Source organism: Hoplias malabaricus, chromosome 2 (genome assembly GCF_029633855.1).
Source record: "Hoplias malabaricus isolate fHopMal1 chromosome 2, fHopMal1.hap1, whole genome shotgun sequence".
Lineage (NCBI taxonomy): Eukaryota > Metazoa > Chordata > Actinopteri > Characiformes > Erythrinidae > Hoplias > Hoplias malabaricus.
In genome coordinates this window covers 39386592-39404159 of record NC_089801.1, presented here as the reverse complement: position 1 = coordinate 39404159, position 17568 = coordinate 39386592, and the positions used below count along the sequence as shown (strand labels likewise).

Sequence of the window (17568 nt, the reverse complement as noted above, 5' to 3'; positions counted from 1 at the left end):
TTACCCCTTTAGTATCCAGCCCATATTTAGTAACAAACTAAAGCAAAAATCAGGGTGCAAACAATATAATATACAATAGATAAATTAATTATTAATGATTACATTATTGTCCATAATGAATTTACTGATCATTTATTTATTTTGTATTTCAAACACCTAAAGGCCTTGATGATTAAATTTAGGCCATAGATAATTAAAACATTAGAAAGAGGGGATGAAATGTGTAAACTCTAAACACTAGAGGGGGCCAAAGCCCTGGTTTCAACTTGTAAGACCTTTTGAGACCTTTGGGTTTTGCAGTTTGCATCTGGGTTTCAGAGTGAAATCAATGATACACTTTTGAATATGTCATTTTCAGCAAAATTTTTGAACTGTGTATTTGTTTAAGCTTAAACATATGAAATATGCCCTGCATTTTGCAATATAATGTATTAAGTAAATTAACAGTAAGGGTGTTCAAATATGGAGAAGAGGGTAAACCGTGGAGAAGCAACACTTATTTACACTTGAAATGCAAATGATTAACATGGTCAATAAATCAGTTAGTTGGTTGTACACAGTGAGTTGAGACATGGGGTATAATACCCTTAATGATATTTACTGTGGTGTCTGACTTTACTGTGATGGACAGGACCTCAGAGGGCGGAGTTAATTTTATTTGCATATAGATGATAGAAATCACGAGTTGCATAACAAACACACACACAGATAAACCGTGGCACACTCCTGAAGATTGGTTTTCTTTTTCAATCACCAGGCTAGAACTGAAGTGAAAGAGGGAATCTTTGTGAGTGGAGATGAAAGAAAAAGATCAATGACTTCTAATGTAATAATATTGTATCAATGAGGACCACTTTTAAAACGACTGCATGCCATTTCTCTTGAGTCTGTGAATTATTCCCTGGAGTTATTTAATAACTGACCTTTAGAGCTGAATCGAAATAAAAGCTCTTGTGTGAAATAAAGCTGGAAGCTGGAGGGGAGGAGGCATAAAATATATGCTGGTAACTGAGCATCAGAAGACAAATATACATTTTACCTCAAATGGAGTAAATGGAATGAAATTTAAATTAAGGTTCCACCTTAAAATATACAGAGTGGGTCATTTATATGGATACATCTTAATAAATATGGAATGGTTGGTGATATCCAACTTTTGTTTTTTCAATGGGAAGAGGGTCATGTGACACATCAAACTTATTGGGAATTTCACAAGAAAAACGTAACTTTATTCTTTCATGAGTTATTTACAAGTTTCTGACCACTTATAAAATGTGTTCAAAGTGCTAGCACAGGCCTCCAGTATCCGTAGTTTCAGGTGCTGCACATCTCGTATCTTCACAGCATAGACAATTGCCTTCAGATGACCCCAAAGATAAAAGTCTAAGGGGGTCAGATTGGGAGACCTTGGGGGCCATTCAACTGGCCCATAACGACCAATCCACTTTCCAGGAAACTGTTCATGTAGGAATGCTCGGACCTGACACCCATAATGTGGTGGTTCACCATCTTGCTGGAAAAACTCAGGGAATGTGCCAGCTTCAGTGCATAAAGAGTGAAACATCATGTAGCAGTTTCGCATATCCAGTGGCCTTGAGGTTTCCATTGATGAAAAATGGCCCCACTATCCTTGTACCCCATATACCACACCATACTATCATTTTTTTGTTCCAACATTCTTGGAGGGATCTATTCAATGTGGGTTAGTGTCAGACCAATAGCGGAGGTTTTGTTTGTTAACTTAACCATTCACATAAAAGTTTGCCTCATCACTGAACAAAATCTTCTGTGTAAACTGAGGGTCCTGTTCCAATTTTTGTTTTGCCCATTCTGCAAATTCAGTGCGCTGATCTGGGTCATCCTCGTTGAGATGCTGCAGCAGCTGGAGTTTGTAAGGGTGCCATTTGTGAGTAGCTAATATCCGCCAAAGTGATGTTCGACTGATGCCACTCTCCAGTGACATGCGGCGAGTGTTACACTGTGGGCTCTTGCTGAATGAAGCTAGGACAGCCACTGATGTTTCTTCATTAGTGCCAGTTTTCATGCGTCCACATTTTGGCAAATCCAACACTGAACCAGATTCACGAAACTTGGCAAGCAGTTTGCTAACTGTAGCATGGGAGATGGGGGGTCTCGTAGGGTGTCTTGTTACTGCGTTCACCAGACATCAACACAATTTCTATCTGCTCCTCATGTGTTAAACTCTGCAACATGTCAATGGCCGTAAACAAAAAGAAACTTGTAAATAACTCATGAAAGAATACCATTGTTTTTTTGTGAAATTCCCAATATGTTTGGTGTGTCACATGACCCTCTTCCCAATGAAAAAACAAAAGTTGGATCCAAAATGGCCGACTTCAAAATGGCCACCATGGTCACCACCCATCCTGAAAAGATTTCCTCCTCCCATATACTAATGTGCCACAAACAGGAAGTTAATATCACCAACCATTCCCATTTTATTAAGGTGTATCCATATAAATGGCCCACCCTGTACAAGAATTAAATTCTCATGCCTGAGCTCCTTAAGAGGATTGTCCATTCCACCTTTAATAGTTCAGCAGTTACCGTCTAGCCCAATTTTGTTATCCTATCATACTTTTCCACCTTAAATGCTGTAGATGTTAAATGCCTGAATACTTCAAAGGTGGAACAAAAATTAACAATCTATTAATAAGCTTAGTCACCCGAATCTATCTGCTGCACATTATAAGGTGGAACTCATAAATAAACTAGATTTATGCTAGAATTTAACTGCTGCACAAGTTTATGTGGAATGGACAGTTCTTTTAAGAAGCTCAGATGTCAGAATGTATAAAATGTGTTTATTTAATATGCATTTTTTTTTGTTTGTCCTGAATTTCAGTGTCCCCTCATCTTCATCTCAAATTCACACACAAGCACATCTTCCTCTGTTTCCAGGAACCGAGTGTGGAACATGTCCATCTCAGATGATTACAGCAGGAGAGAGAGGGGGAGTGTCAAAAGGAAAACTAGCATTTACTGCTCTTCAGGGAGCTTTGAGTTCCATTTTGCTGCAAAGAATGCCATTAAAAAAATCTTATTCTGCTTCACAACAAGGGGTCAGTTTTCTGTTCCACCTTAAATGGTGCAGCAGGTAGATTCAACAGCCTGAGCTGGTTACTGGAGTTGGATTTACAAAGTGAAAAATAAAAGTGATTTTAAAAATTTCTATAGGTACAAAATCATTTTAACTGAGAGAAGAACAGCTCAGCGCTGTGAGTCTGAAAGGACATGGAGCTGAGAGAAGAACAACTAGTTGCTGTGGTTCTGATAGGATGTAAAGCTGAAGAGAAGAAAATCTCAATGTTGTATATGTTTCAAACCCTCTGAAATTTGGGAGGCACCTAGTCTTAATTCGCAGGTTCAGATTTGAGGATAGTGATAGTAGTAAACAGTAGAACATTTACATAGTTCACATGATTAATGTTAATAAAAAGAAGGAAAACTTCCCTCTGAGCTTCATTTAAATCTCACAAAACTCCTAGAACCCATTAGCAAGAGGTGTAGTTCGTGAATTTGATGCATTAAGTGAGACATGTCAAAACTAGCCACACAATTAGCTATTTCTGAGCTTCAGCTTCTTCTCCACACCCAGCCACCGTCTCTATACATTATTTATACCTGACAACATAAAGACACATGAAAACACATCCTCCCAGCCACATCGCTGCCTGCTCCAAATCTGACAAACACACCTTTATATTTGTGTTTATTTGCTGTCACACCTCTTTTCTCATGAGAAAAAACAGATACCCAGAGAAATCCTCTGCGTTAATGGGCTTATTAAATGTGATGGAAAAACAAATGCATCCAAATATAATCATCACTCAAACAGGCACAGTGTCCAAATTCACATCTTAACATTTAGCACTGAAGCTATGAGGCTAATGTAGCTAAGGTAACCAAAATCAATACCTCACTAATTAGCATAGTTTAACTACCCCTCCAAATATTACTGGATTAGAATTGAGAAACAAATACTAATGCCAGACAAATTAGCATAAAATAACAGAAGTTAATGACTCACAAATTAGTATAGCATAACAGAAGGTACACCATTTAGCATGGAATAACAGACGCTAATGACACACCATTTAGAATGTAAAATAAATTTCCCACCAATTAGCTTTCGTACTCTATGGAAAAGTAATCGTTACTCTATGTAGGGATTGGGCAGCTAATATTACACTAAGAATTCTAAGATAAGTTAATATCCCACTAATAGGCATAAAGTAAAAAAGTAATGAAAGACTGTACTTTAGCAATTAGCATGGGACAATGTAAAGGTTAAAGGTTGCCTGGGTTAATTCACAGCTAATATAGCACCATTTAGCCTAAGTAAAGAAAACTACACCCCAGTAATTATCCTGAGGTTACCACTTAGCATGGGGCAATTTCAGCTAATACTCCACCAAAGAGATCCAATACTCTACCAATTAGCGTAGGTTAATGAACGCTAACACTTCTCTTATCCTGAGGTAAAATGGTACTGCACTGATTAGCAGTGATTAGGGTCAGTGTTAATAGTCAGTTGTCCCTGGGTAAAGAAGCTAATTAAACAGTTGATCGCTCTCTAGTGTTGGTGAATAGAGTCAGACATCTTTGTGTCTCCAACACACAACCACCATTTTATTCCGTCTCCATCTCCACATTCCCTTCAGAATTTACACAATTTCAGTTCAACTCTAATGCTTTTCTGACAGGCAATAGAAAAACAGTCACATGTAGTGCGTGACAGAGAGAGAGAGAGAGAGAGAGAGAGAGAGAGAATGTCTCTTGTCAACTAAAATAATACGTCAATTTGTCCTGATTTACGGAAATGTTACTCTGGAAATCAACAACAGCTTAAAAGCTCAGAAAATACACACACACACACACACACACACACATACAAACACACACACACACACACACACACACACACACACACACACACACACACACAAACACACACACAAACACGACACTTTCACTGGTGCCTGCCAGCGAGAGAGAGACAAAGTGAGAGATAAGAGAGGTGGAAACTGGAAACTGGAAAGAGAGAGGACAGAGAGAACATGGCAGGGAATATATAGGTAAATATACAGTACAAATATACACTTCACAAAACAGTTCCACTGTTCCACACACCAGCACTGGGGATGCATGAGCATGGTGATGGTGAATTTTGAGTGTTACATTTCATTACATGTTATTCTACAGAGGTAAAGCAGTGTCCACAGATTGTTTTTCGCTCCCTGCTTTGTGGTGTAGATACCTCTCTGAACTCCAGGGGGTGATAAAGAACCAGAGTCTACAGAACTGATCTTTTGGTGTGTGGAACAGTGGAACTGTGTTCTCTGGAGTGATGGAGATCCTCTGGTGTGTGGAACAGTGGAACTGTGTTCTCTGGAGTGATGGAAATCCTCTGGTGTGTGGAACAGTGAAACTGTGTTCTCTGGAGTGATGGAGATCCTCTGGTGTGTGGAAGAGTGGAACTGTGTTCTCTGGAATGATGGAGTTCCTCTGGTGTGTGGAACAGTGGAACTGTGTTCTCTGGAGTGATGGAGTTCCTCTGGTGTGTGGAACAGTGGAACTGTGTTCTCTGGAGTGATGAAGATTCTCTAGTGTGTGTGGAACAGTGGACCTGTGTTCTCTGGAGTGATGGAGATCCTCTGGTGTGTGGAACAGTGGAACTGTGTTCTCTGGAGTGATGGAGATTCTCTGGTGTGTGGAACAGTGGACCTGTGTTCTCTGGAGTGATGGAGATCCTCTGGTGTGTGGAACAGTGGAACTGTGTTCTCTGGAGTGATGGAGTTCCTCTGGTGTGTGGAACAGTGGAACTGTGTTCTCTGGAGTGATGGGACTCCTCTGGTGTGTGGAACAGTGGAACTGTGTTCTCTGGAGTGATGGAGATCCTCTGGTGTGTGGAACAGTGAAACTGTGTTCTCTGGAGTGATGGAGATCCTCTGGTGTGTGGAACAGTGGAACTGTGTTCTCTGGAGTGATGGAGATCCTCTGGTGTGTGGAACAGTGGACCTGTGTTCTCTGGAGTGATGGAGATTCTCTGGTGTGTGGAACAGTGGAACTGTGTTCTCTGGAGTGATGGAGATCCTCTGGTGTGTGGAACAGTGGACCTGTGTTCTCTAGAGTGATGGAGATCCTCTGGTGTGTGGAACAGTGGACCTGTGTTCTCTGAAGTGTACAATAGTTCTACATTTTAAGTGCACATTAAAAGGTACATCCACCAAATTTTCAAGAATTAGCTCCAAAATGTTATAACCACTGTTTTCTTCTTTTGGTTACTTATATTCTCTCTCTCTCTATCTCTCTCTCCACAAACACAAACACAAATATACACTCTCTCCCTCTATCGTTTTCTTTCTCCCTGATCTCTCTCTCTAGCTCTCTCTCTCATTCTGTCCCCCATATTTGTGCATCTCTGTCTCTCATCTCTCACAGACCAAACCCTACCAATCAATAAACAATTAAATGTGCTCTGCAGCAAACATAAACACAGAATAAACATCAATAAATGAACAGCAAGAAAACAGCAATAAAACATTGTTTCTTTTTTTTTTACTGGAGAACCTCAATCTTTCACTCATCCCACCTTTCACCACCTTTCACTTTCTGCTGCTCAGATGAGAGAGAGAGAGAGAGAGAGAGAGAGAGAGAGAGAGAGAGGAAGCAAAGAGAGAGAGAAAGAGAAGGAGGGAGGGGCAGAGAGAGAGAAAAAAAACATGAAGAGTGAGAAAAGAGCCAGAGAGGAGAGAGAGGACTCTATGTTCAGAAGTGGAGGAGCAGTCGTGGCATGAAGAAGAGGGAGAGAGAGACTGAGAGAAGAATGAGAGAGAGGATGAGGATGAAGAGTTTTGGGGAGAGTGCACAGCGATATCTTCAGTGTCCGGTGTGAATGGCAGTTTTCGAAGAGTTTTGGACCTGGTATGAATTATGATTCATTGGAAGTGTTAGATGATGGTGTATTAGAAATCCAGTAGTGAGTAGTGGTTCTGTGAGTTTGCTGGAGTGTATACAGTGATCTCTTCAGTGTATGGTATGAATACGTGTTCAGGACAGTATAGTTTTCAGTGTCCAGTATGATTTTGTGAGGTTCTGCCTAAGTGCTGGTTCCGGTATGAATACAGTTCTCTGAGCTTGTCCCGGACAGTGATGCTGATGTCGGGGATGTCCAGTATGAATAACAGTTCCCTGGCTGCGTTCTCGCGGCTCCAGGCGCTGAACCTAAGCGCACTGTGGAACCTGTCGTCTGCTGCGGAACCCCGGTACCGAGCAGACTCTCAGCGCCCAGCGGTGAAGGCCCTCCTCGCTGCGGCGTACTCCATTATCATCATCATCTCCCTCAGTGGAAACACAGCCGTCTGCCACGTTGTCATGAAGAACAAGCGCATGAGGTCCGTCACCAGCATCTTCATCATGAACCTCGCCGTTGCAGATATCCTCATCACACTCCTCAACACACCCTTCACATTGGTAAGGACACACACACACACACACACATTCCTCATAACACTCCTCAACACACCCTTCAAACTGGGGAGGAATTTAAACACAGGTGGTGGTGTCCTATTTTGTTTACAATGAACTGAGAGAGAAAGTGTGTGCGTGTGTGTGTGTGTGTGTAGGTGAGATTTGTGTACAGTACGTGGGTGTTCGGAAGGGTGATGTGTCACATCAGCCGTTTCGCTCAGTACTGCTCCGTCCACGTGTCCGTGCTCACGCTAGTCGCTATCGCCATCGACAGACACCAGGTGAGTGTAAACAAAACACACGTGCCCCCTCTGCTTGGTCTCTGCTTTACTCTATTTTTCTGCTTCTCCATCAGGTTCCTGGAACTGGTTCTTTTTTAGTTCCTGCTCTCTCATGGTTCCAAACGAGCTGAGTAATGACTAATCCATGATGTGTAAACTATGTAGAGTGCTGATTGGCCAGAGAGATGCAGCAGCAATCTTGTTTGTTTTCACTAACTCACAAGGGCAGCTCATAAAATTATGCTGTGGTGGTTTGAAGAAGTTCAAATGCTCCTTTGGTCGGTGGCTGATGAAAGAATCCGGTGAAAGCTGGATGCTACAACAAGGAAGTGAAAAAAAAAACTCTGTGTTCAGTCCCAACCAACAACAATTAACTGCTGCTGTATGTTGTGGTTTCCAAAGTCCGCTATTCCCATTAGAGACAGGGTTTTGAGATGACGCATTCTGTGGGGTAGTGTGATAGTGGAAAACCAGGAACCACACAGAAAGTAAGTCCAGTAGAGTAGGGGAAATCACCACAGGTCAGTAGTTGTGTGATTTAGTCCTTGAGATGGTGAGTTCTTGTCTCTGATTGGTGGATTCTCTCTCCTAAGGTTGTGATGCACCCGATGAAGCAGCGGATGTCTCGGCTCCAGGGCGTGGTGTGGGTGGCACTGATCTGGATGATGGCCACCTGCTTCTCTCTGCCGCACGCCATCTATCAAACACTGCTGCGATTCGAATTCGGGTGAGGAACGTCATTCTCTGTTACATTTTCTGTCAAATTTTAGACAGACGTTCAGTGCTGAATATTTCAAAACTAATTTAAAGGAAAAGTAAAATTTTTTATTTTTGCTTCTGGGCTCCCCTTACAGCACTTTTACAGCACTTTCCTGAGATCAATGGGAAAGTGGAGGGAGGGTTGGTGGTTTACAACCCTCTTCACAAATTTACATAGTGCAGTTTCTGCAGTGGTGAGCCCAGAGTAGCAATGGCAGAGGCTCTATTATAGCTCAGTGGAGCATCACAGTGATTTTTAAGCTGGAAATTTGTTGGAGAACGTTAATCACCACAGGAGTGGGGAGCAGAAGGCAGAGGGCAGAGGATAGAGACACAGTTTCAGCAAAGGCAGAGACAAGGACCAGACTATGGCAGGAATATAGAGCAAAGCACACAGGAAAACACAGCAAACAAATAAGTAAAGGAGAAGACAGAGGATATGGAGTGGACAGAATGAGGGGTTATGCTTGTGCCTGAGAAAGTAAGTGTCTAAATCTTAAACCTGTAATGATGCCGCAGTCGGCATTAATACGCACCTTCTGTGACGCTTGTGATCAGATTTCTCACATCATTTCTAGAGGAGTTGAGTCAGCGCTTCCCCAGGTGGGATTTAGCCGAGTTTTTGTGAGTTCCCTTTCACACATTGTGACCCAGAAATGTTCCGGACTTGGCCCATAGGAGCTGAATGTGTGAACGCAGACACCTGCAGAATTTGTCCAGGATTTTTCCCTAATTTTATCCTCCTTTAAATTCCTCCTAGGTCCATAGAAAGTCTGAGTCAGTGCATGTGTGAACAGAGCCGATGATGTCCCGGAGCATCTCCTGTGTCTCACACAGAAAATCTATAGTTGTCCGCTGTATAAAGGGTTTTCTCTAGAATTTCTCTAGAATTCATGCATGAAAGAGGCTTTAGAAACATAAAAAAACCACACACACACACACACACACACACAGAGACCATATACATATGGCTTGAAATTATTTTTATTGGTAAACCCCTGGCTGGTGCAGTGATGCGGTTAATGTGGGTGTTGCTTATTGCGGTTGGAGACACATTGAGACTCTTTGGTGTTCACACTACAGGAATAATGTGGTCACCTGTGTCTCTGACCTCCTTCGAGTGGGGTTTGAATGATTGCAATATGTCCTCAAGATGCATTGTCCACCATTCATATTTGGACATTTGTCCAATAAAAATGGTCAGGATGCAGGTTAATGCAGGTGTGCACAGAGCCTTAGAGGGCACAGTTGGTCTCGCCCTCTGTGTAAGTGGGACGCAGAGATCCAATGACACAAGGGGAAAAAAAGATAAAATTTAAATAAAGAATTTCAAAAGCATGTAAAGATTTTAAAAAGAAACTTCAAACACTACTCTGGACCTGAGTGAGATTAATTTGCAGAAGACAGCTGGAGGTTTCAGGAAGAGGCTCTGATATCTCTGCAGGGACCTCAGCAGTGTTTTGTCCTGAAAGGAATTAAGATAAGAATACTTTAATGACATAACAGCGCTCCTCGATCTGGAAGCAGAAACTTACTGCTGCCATCAGAATAACACCTCTTCGCCAGCTATGCCTGAGTCAGTTGGTCGAGCGTGGACCATCTGTTGTGCCGCTCCGTACTTGGCAGTGTCTGCTGTGATTATTATTGGGGAACCGCTGTGGGCTGGATGTGTTCTGAGTGGGGAATTTTTCCAGATGGAGCTAGACTGAAACATCCAGGAGAATCTTCATGATTTTTATATTAACACCCCACCATCTGGATCCTTCCACCACGTCCCTCCATCTGTAACTCACAGCCTCCCTTGTGTTTATTTCTGCCTGCTGAGGAGGGCTCTGTAAATCTGCAGATGGAGGAAACAGGTCTGATCTTTCAGCTTAGAGGCTCAAAAACCGCAAAGAAGATTAGGGCAAATTAAATCACTTCAAACATCAGAGCAAAGATCTGGAAATAGACCTGTGTGGGTCTTGGCTCATTTGTGTCAGTGTCAAAAAAGAGAGCTGTGTCCAGATTCATTTGACATTGACTTTGATTACATTCCATCCAATCAGATGACAGGATTGTGGAGAATGGATAATTCACACTGGATGAGAGGTGTATTAAAAGCAGGAGATTCAAACCTGATTGATGGAGGTCGACTGATGAAAAGAGTTGTTTTAAAGCAACAATAGAGCCTATGTGTTTTCATCCCCAGGCTCAGCACTGGAGAAACCACCCACTCCCTTGGTTTCCAGACAGTGCTGTAAAGCGGTGCTTTGAAAACCGCATAGAATCCTAGACAACTTCCCTCGACTTGGCTCAGCTGGCCATATCTGGTACCTAGTACCTAGAACCATACCTTTTTAGTCCCTGCTTGCTTACAGGTTCCAACTGAGCTGAGTGTAAACCCTGCCAGAGACCTGTCAATTACCAAGAAATGCAAAGCTCCAGCACATAAGAGCAGCTTACAACAGCAGCGTGTAACATTACCCCGAGGTGTTCTGAAGAGGTTCAAACACTCCTTGGGTTGGCGACTGATGAAAATCTCCAACACACAAATACAAATAAATAACACCTAACTTTACCCCCAGCATTGTTGTGGTTTCAACGCATGCAGCTCCCATTAGAGATGGGTTGCTGGGACGTCAGCTGCTCCATTTCATGGGGGAGCTGAACTAAAGGAAAAATGTCCAGCTAAAAGCGAGATGAGTCGAGCCGAGCCGTGTCAAGTCGAGTCGCAGGAGTTCAGGGTGACATAAAAAGCATGTGTGATGCCTAGCTCCCACTGGCAGAGATAAGTATTGATAGAGGAGGACTAGGGGTGGAGGAAGGTGCAAGTTTGTTCAACACAGTGAAAAGCGAAAGCTTTGTAAATGTTTTTTCGTTTGAATTGGTTCAGACTGGACACGGTCTAACTAAAATGTCCTTATATCACAACTATATTTTGTAAAAAGTTGAATTAAGTGGCAAAAAAAAACCCACTCAATTTTCAGTGGTGAAGGGAGAGCTGAGCCAGAAGTGAAATGTTGATTGGCAGTTCAATCCACGTCCCAACCCTCACCTGTCGTCATGAGCTATGGGAAATGACCAAAAGAGTGAGACTGCAGGGACAAGCGGCTGGTTTCCTCCGCAGGGAGTCTGAACATTTCTATCATTTTCTATCACTCTTAAGTGTGAGCACAGACAGAGGTGAAATTCAGAAATTGGGATTTTCTTCGCTGAAAAAATTCAACAAGCTGGAATAATCAGAGATGTATTGAAAAGTGACAGAAGAACGGTCATGAGACATATGAAAACCTCACACTGCCACAGTGTCATGTCACTATCCATAACACAAAAGAACTATTTTTTGAGGCGGAAAGAACTGACAGTTTTAAAGCATACAGTGATACAGGCTCAGGGAATTTTGTCTGTACTTTGTTTACAGTGCACACACAAACAGCTCCATAAACAGCAGCTATAATAGCAGTAGAAGATTTGAGGTGGTGTTTCATGGTGGTTCTACTGAGCTTACTGATTATGTGCACCATCTCTGTTCTCCTTTGTTTACAAAATATTCTGCCTCATGGTGGATGTCCACCAGGCTGCAACTTTAACGAGACCTTGTCTCTCCTTTCTTTTTCACTGTGTTCGTTTTGTCCTGTGCTTTTGTTGTGTTTTGATTCTTCTGGCTGTCCTACAAAGTGACTGAAACTCATAGATGTCCCTTGTTTTCCTCAAGTGAAGTAGCCCAGTGTTTGTCTTATTTGTCAGTCATTGTTTATGTGATGGGCGGCACGGTGGCTCAGCAGGTAGTGTTGCAGTCACACAGTTCCAGGGGCCTGGAGGTTGTGGGTTTGATTCCCGCTCCGGGTGACTGTCTGTGAGGAGTTGGTGTGTTCTCCCTGTGTCCGCGTGGGTTTCCTCCGGGTGCTCTGGTTTCCTCCCACAGTCCAGAAATACACGTTGAAGGTGTATTGGCGACTTAAAAGTGTCCGTGAGTATGTGTCAGATAATGAATGAATGTTTATGTGACATTATTTTTCCACTTCTGTGGTTACATCTGCTTTACTTTGCTTTTTAGTGAGTGTCTCAGCTGTGGTTGGGTTTGTCCATGTTTTCAATAAACTATTACCTTCTTTAAATAAACTTTACCTACTTCCTTCCACATTTCCCTATTTAAAAATAAGGAACCAATGTTTAATTTTCATTAATATGCAAGTTGCTATCTCAGTGTTTCGAGATACTCTCATTATTTTGAGATAGTATCTCATTACTTTATATAATAAGTAGATATATGAGATAGTACACAATCTCATTATGTTGACTTATGTATCTCAAAATAATGAGATAATATCATAATATATTGACTTAGTATCTAAAAATAAGTATCTCAAAATATTGAGATAGTAAATTGCATATTAATGAAAAATAAAAACTGGTGCCTTTTTGTATTATTTTATGTGGCAGAAACAGGCTTCCATACTCTTCTCTCTCTTCAGTGTTACCAAAATTAAACAACTGAACAGCATCAGCATGGAAATGAAATTCTAAAAACATGAATAGCTGTTTACTCTTTCCTTTATTTCCTCTATTATTCTCTCCTTTTCTATCTTGTCTGTGTTCATCTTTCTTTTCATTCCTTCCTTTAAAGTCCCTCTCCCTCTCTCTGTCTCTCTTCTTTTTAGGTTTGCCTGTTTCCTTCTTTTTCAATCCCTTTCCTTCTTTTTCACCCCAATTACTTTCTTTTCTTCCTTCTTTTTATATGTGCTCTTTCTGTCTCCCACTGTCACCCTCTTTCCCATGTTTCTCTTCTTAATTTCTCACATCCCCTCTGTCTTCCTGCTTTCCTTTTCAGAATTTTTCTCTTTATCTTTTTAATCTCTCAATCTTCCACATAGTTCTCTCCCTCTTTCTCTTTCGCTTTATATCTCAGACTTTCATTAAAAAGAAACCGAACTGCCTTTTGTGTGGAGAGCAACAGTGTTATCCACCACACTAAACAAGTAGTTACATCTTTCTCTCTCTCTCTCCCTCTCAGAGACCAGAAGGTAAGAATGGTGTGTTTGCCGAGTTTCCCCGATCCATCTGACCTGTTCTGGAAGTACCTGGACCTGACCACGTTCTTCCTGCTGTTCGTGCTGCCATTGGCGATCATCTCGGTGGCGTACGTGGTAGTGGCAAAGAAGCTGTGGCTGAGGAACGCCATCGGGGACGTGACCTTGGCCCAGAGCACAGCGCACCGCCGCAGGAAGCGGATGACCATGAAGATGCTGATGGCCGTGGTGCTGGTCTTCGCCGTCTGCTGGTTCCCGCTCAACTGCTACGTGGTGCTGCTCTCCAGCAAAATCATCCAGGCAAACAATGCCCTCTACTTCTGCTTTCACTGGCTCGCCATGAGCTCCACCTGCTACAACCCCTTCATCTACTGCTGGCTTAACCACAGCTTCAGAGCAGAACTCAGAACCCTGCCCTTTCTTCGCCGCCGGGGCAAGGCTGTGCACCACCAGGAGAACTGAGGAGGGCCTTCTACCACTTCACTCCTAAAGGGGGAGCTGAACTGCGATCGTGCACCCCCAGGAGAGCTGAGGAAGGCGACTGAGACTGTTTATCAAAACGAGAACTGAAGGGGGAGCCAGACTGAGAACTGCTTTTCTCTTGAAGAGGGAGCTAGACTGTTGCTATGCACCACTATAATGTTGAGGGATGTTTTGAAATGTTATTTGACCGATTTTCAGTGAGTCTCTTGATGATACTCTTTTCTCCTGAAGGGGGCACTGGGGTCTGCCATTGACAAGGCTATCTATAGAGTGGCTCATTCTACATCCTTTCTCCTGAAGGGAGTGCTGTGCTCTGTGCTTTATTTATGTAGTTAATTCTGAAATAATCTCTTTTATTTTTTATATGGTATTTTCCCTAAAATGTCAGGAAGGGTCCTCTTGTAAATAAGAAAATATAGTCACTCAAGAAAAATCGCCAGTACGGGCTTCATCGCCTACGAAAGCGATCAGCGCAGAGTGAACAAACAGAACCAACCACAAACAGGGCCCTCGCACTCTGTTAACGGTACTGTGTTGGGGCACTGTGGGGTCTGGGTTCCAGCGTCACTGTGTCTGAATTCAGTGCCAGAGATAAACAGATAGAGCCAGGATAGAGTCATGGTTTATCCACTGTTTACTGTGCAGTCAGATTCCACTGAGATATGATACACATGTGGAAATGATGCAGAGTTTTGAGTTGTCTCATGAGCTCCTGAACAGAGACTACAGTGAGCACTGAGAGAACAATGAAGGGAAGTATCCGACACTAATCAAGTCACGCTGAATTCATTTTATTTCTTTCTGTAATACTCTGTAAAGGACAGAGATGATCACAAGTCATTTTTTTGCAAGTCCAAGTCAATCCTCTTATTGTTGAAATGAATGCCGTGTGGTCTGGCCAATAACACTGCATTGAGATGTTTGATGAGTTTAAATCATGTACTGTGTACTGTTCTATTATTTTTAGCACACATTCCAGTATCAAAACTGATCAGTTATATGATCACTTTTAAAAGAATATTTCAATGTAGAAGCCTACAAAAAAAGCTTTAAGTTTACAGCTGTATTGCAATATTTTAGTAATTTTTTTCTGCACTACATGATACATGGAGTTTGTGTTTAGTGTCCTTTTTGCCTAATTATTACTTGGCTGTGTAGCCCAGGTAGCTCATGCCTAATATATTTTTGTGCTTAAAGATAAAAAATCAATTATAATTAGAGGTCTGTGCGGGACCGCACAGGGGGGTTTCACTGGACTGACATTGATGAATAGAGGAGATTACTGCACACTTTCCTGTGCCTCACACCGTACATTTACCGGTGGAAAGGAAAAAAGGCAGCAATTACCTCTCATATGCCTCGCTCTCTGGCTCCGAGTCTGACTAATGGAACTGTGGAACAATCAAGGAGAGTGCAGCTTCACACATGAACTCTCACGCGGGGAATTACCACTTGGCTGAAGGGGACTTGGACCAGTTTGAGCTACGCCACTAAGACTGGACATTAATGTATTGTTAAGAGATTAAGAGTTTATTTTTAACACTAAGCAAGAATTTAAAAATGTTGAACCTTCAATTAAAGAAAAATGGCTCAGCTCCAGCAGGTGAACTTGCCTCTGCCGTGGTCAGTGCTGATATCTGTGGTTGCACGCATGTGCTACAATGAGCACAGCAGAGAGGGAACTGAATGCAGGTCAGCAAACAAACACAAAAGATATACATCAAGCAAATAAAAGTAATTATTCCATTACACAGAGATTGTTTACAAGTTCCAAATCCCAAGTCCGAGGAAGGTCAGAGCTACTTAATGTCAAAAGTCAAGCCACTGTTTGAGCGATTTAAGTGCGACTCAAATGCAAGTCCATCTCTAGTAAATGACCCATCCAGCTCCACTGTGCCATAATGCTTTATTTGAGGCTCTGAGGTCGTCTAAGGAACCCATTGTTATGTGGTGGACAACAGCAGAGTTTTATAATGATGACTGTGACCAGTCCTTTGAAGTGAACACTCCTCAGCGTTTTGGCCCTGGAAATGCTGAGAATCTGAATATTAATTGCTATTTTTCATTACTTCTTACGATTTTAAGGGTGTCTGTTTCTGTATTAGTGATGTATTAGGGAATAAACAGAGCACATGTTTCTTTAATTGTTTGTGTAAGCATGCAGCAGTCTAAACTGCTCTCTGTCAACTCTCAAGTGGAAACGCCTCAGATTTCTCACTATTCCCCCCATTACATTCCTTTATAGCTAAATATACTGTTTAGTATTTAATTGCATTGTACATTATTTTGCTTATAGTTTGTACTTGTGTTTATCTGTAGACGTTGCTGTAACACACTAACTTCATTCCCTTTTAAAAGGTTTAAAAGGAATGCATTGAACTAGTTTCAAAAGCCAAGGTTGTGTGCTATGGACTTAATCCTGTTTACATCTCATTCTTGTCTTTGTCATTAAAGTGTGCTGAACATGTTCTCATGTTATTCTCTCACACAAAAACTTAACCTTAGGAAAAGTTCTCAACTGTGATTAATGAATATCTCCTCTGTCTCAGCATCTCTGGCTTTGTCCTTTTGGATGTGTTCTCTGTTTATCAGACTGTAATTATTGTTTGCATAAACATGCATTCTGATGAGTGAATAGTAATAACCACTCATTTCCACAGTGTCCAAATCCAAAATAATCCTAGAATAATCTCAAAATCATCCCAATATAATCAAAATTACTCACATGGATGTCATTAGACCTCTTTTAGAGGGGCTGTAGCCCCCAATCCTTTAATTATCAACAACCATGAGCCCCCCTCAACCACCAAACCAGAAGTCTGTCGCTGCATCACCCTCTGTGAACGTTTTTGAAACTGAGTGCCATGCGTTTTACAAGTTAGCTACTAATTTGTGAACCAATCACATTAATAAGTTAGGCTCTTAGCCTAATTATGTTATAGCCCAATAATAAATATTAATTAGTATAATATTGCAATGGTGTGGTAGGCTTTGCAAACAAAAAATTATTTCGATTTTACCTCAGATTACAGACAAGGCAGCATGTCATTTCTAATTTTGTGTTATGAAGTTTTAGCACTGACAATCGTGGTGTTATTGAAGTGTTTTATAACCACAGGAGTTAATTTATTGTAGACTTTTGCTTTCACATTTGGGCTCACCTTTCTTTGAGATAGAAGTTTGTAGTTGCTTGCCGTCATTTCTTTTGTCTCTTTCCTGCCTCTGATTTTTATTCTGGAAACCGGATTTCGCTTTCCAGGGCATCATCTTCAATAGCACCAATAGAATGTGCACTGCCTCTTCAGCAGAATGAACGCTAGAATTTAAATACCCCTAATTAAGAAAAAAAAAGCCCAGTGAAGGCGGACTAAACCATTTTGTACAAGGGGTGATGCTCCTCAGACACTATATGACACACAATAGACACACAGACACACAATTCAATCCATACGTCAACCGATTTGCCTACCCAAAATGTTTAATTTACATTAGTTAGCAACATTTATTGTGATAGTAATATTAAAAGGACAATCAAATCC

The 17568-nt window shown here is 41.6% G+C and overlaps 1 protein-coding gene across 1 annotated transcript; it reads left to right on the top strand.

Annotated features, from left to right (window-relative positions):
• Positions 1–7176: 7176 nt before the first annotated feature.
• Positions 7177–16442, top strand: gpr83 (G protein-coupled receptor 83). Its single transcript, XM_066661425.1, has 4 exons — positions 7177–7497; positions 7650–7775; positions 8369–8502; positions 13531–16442. The coding sequence occupies exons 1-4, from the start codon at positions 7177–7179 to the stop codon at positions 14006–14008; spliced, it is 1059 nt and encodes a 352-aa protein (XP_066517522.1). The 3' UTR covers positions 14009–16442.
• Positions 16443–17568: the final 1126 nt, after the last annotated feature.

Bases quoted from the DNA above. Each gene is read 5' to 3' on its own strand.
- gpr83 (XM_066661425.1), top strand. From the start codon at position 7,177: ATGCTGATGTCGGGGATGTCCAGTATGAATAACAGTTCCCTGGCTGCG. The intron at 7,498-7,649 runs GTAAGGACACAC...GTGTGTGTGTAG, and splicing joins TCAACACACCCTTCACATTG to GTGAGATTTGTGTACAGTAC. The intron at 8,503-13,530 runs GTGAGGAACGTC...TCTCCCTCTCAG, and splicing joins CTGCTGCGATTCGAATTCGG to AGACCAGAAGGTAAGAATGG.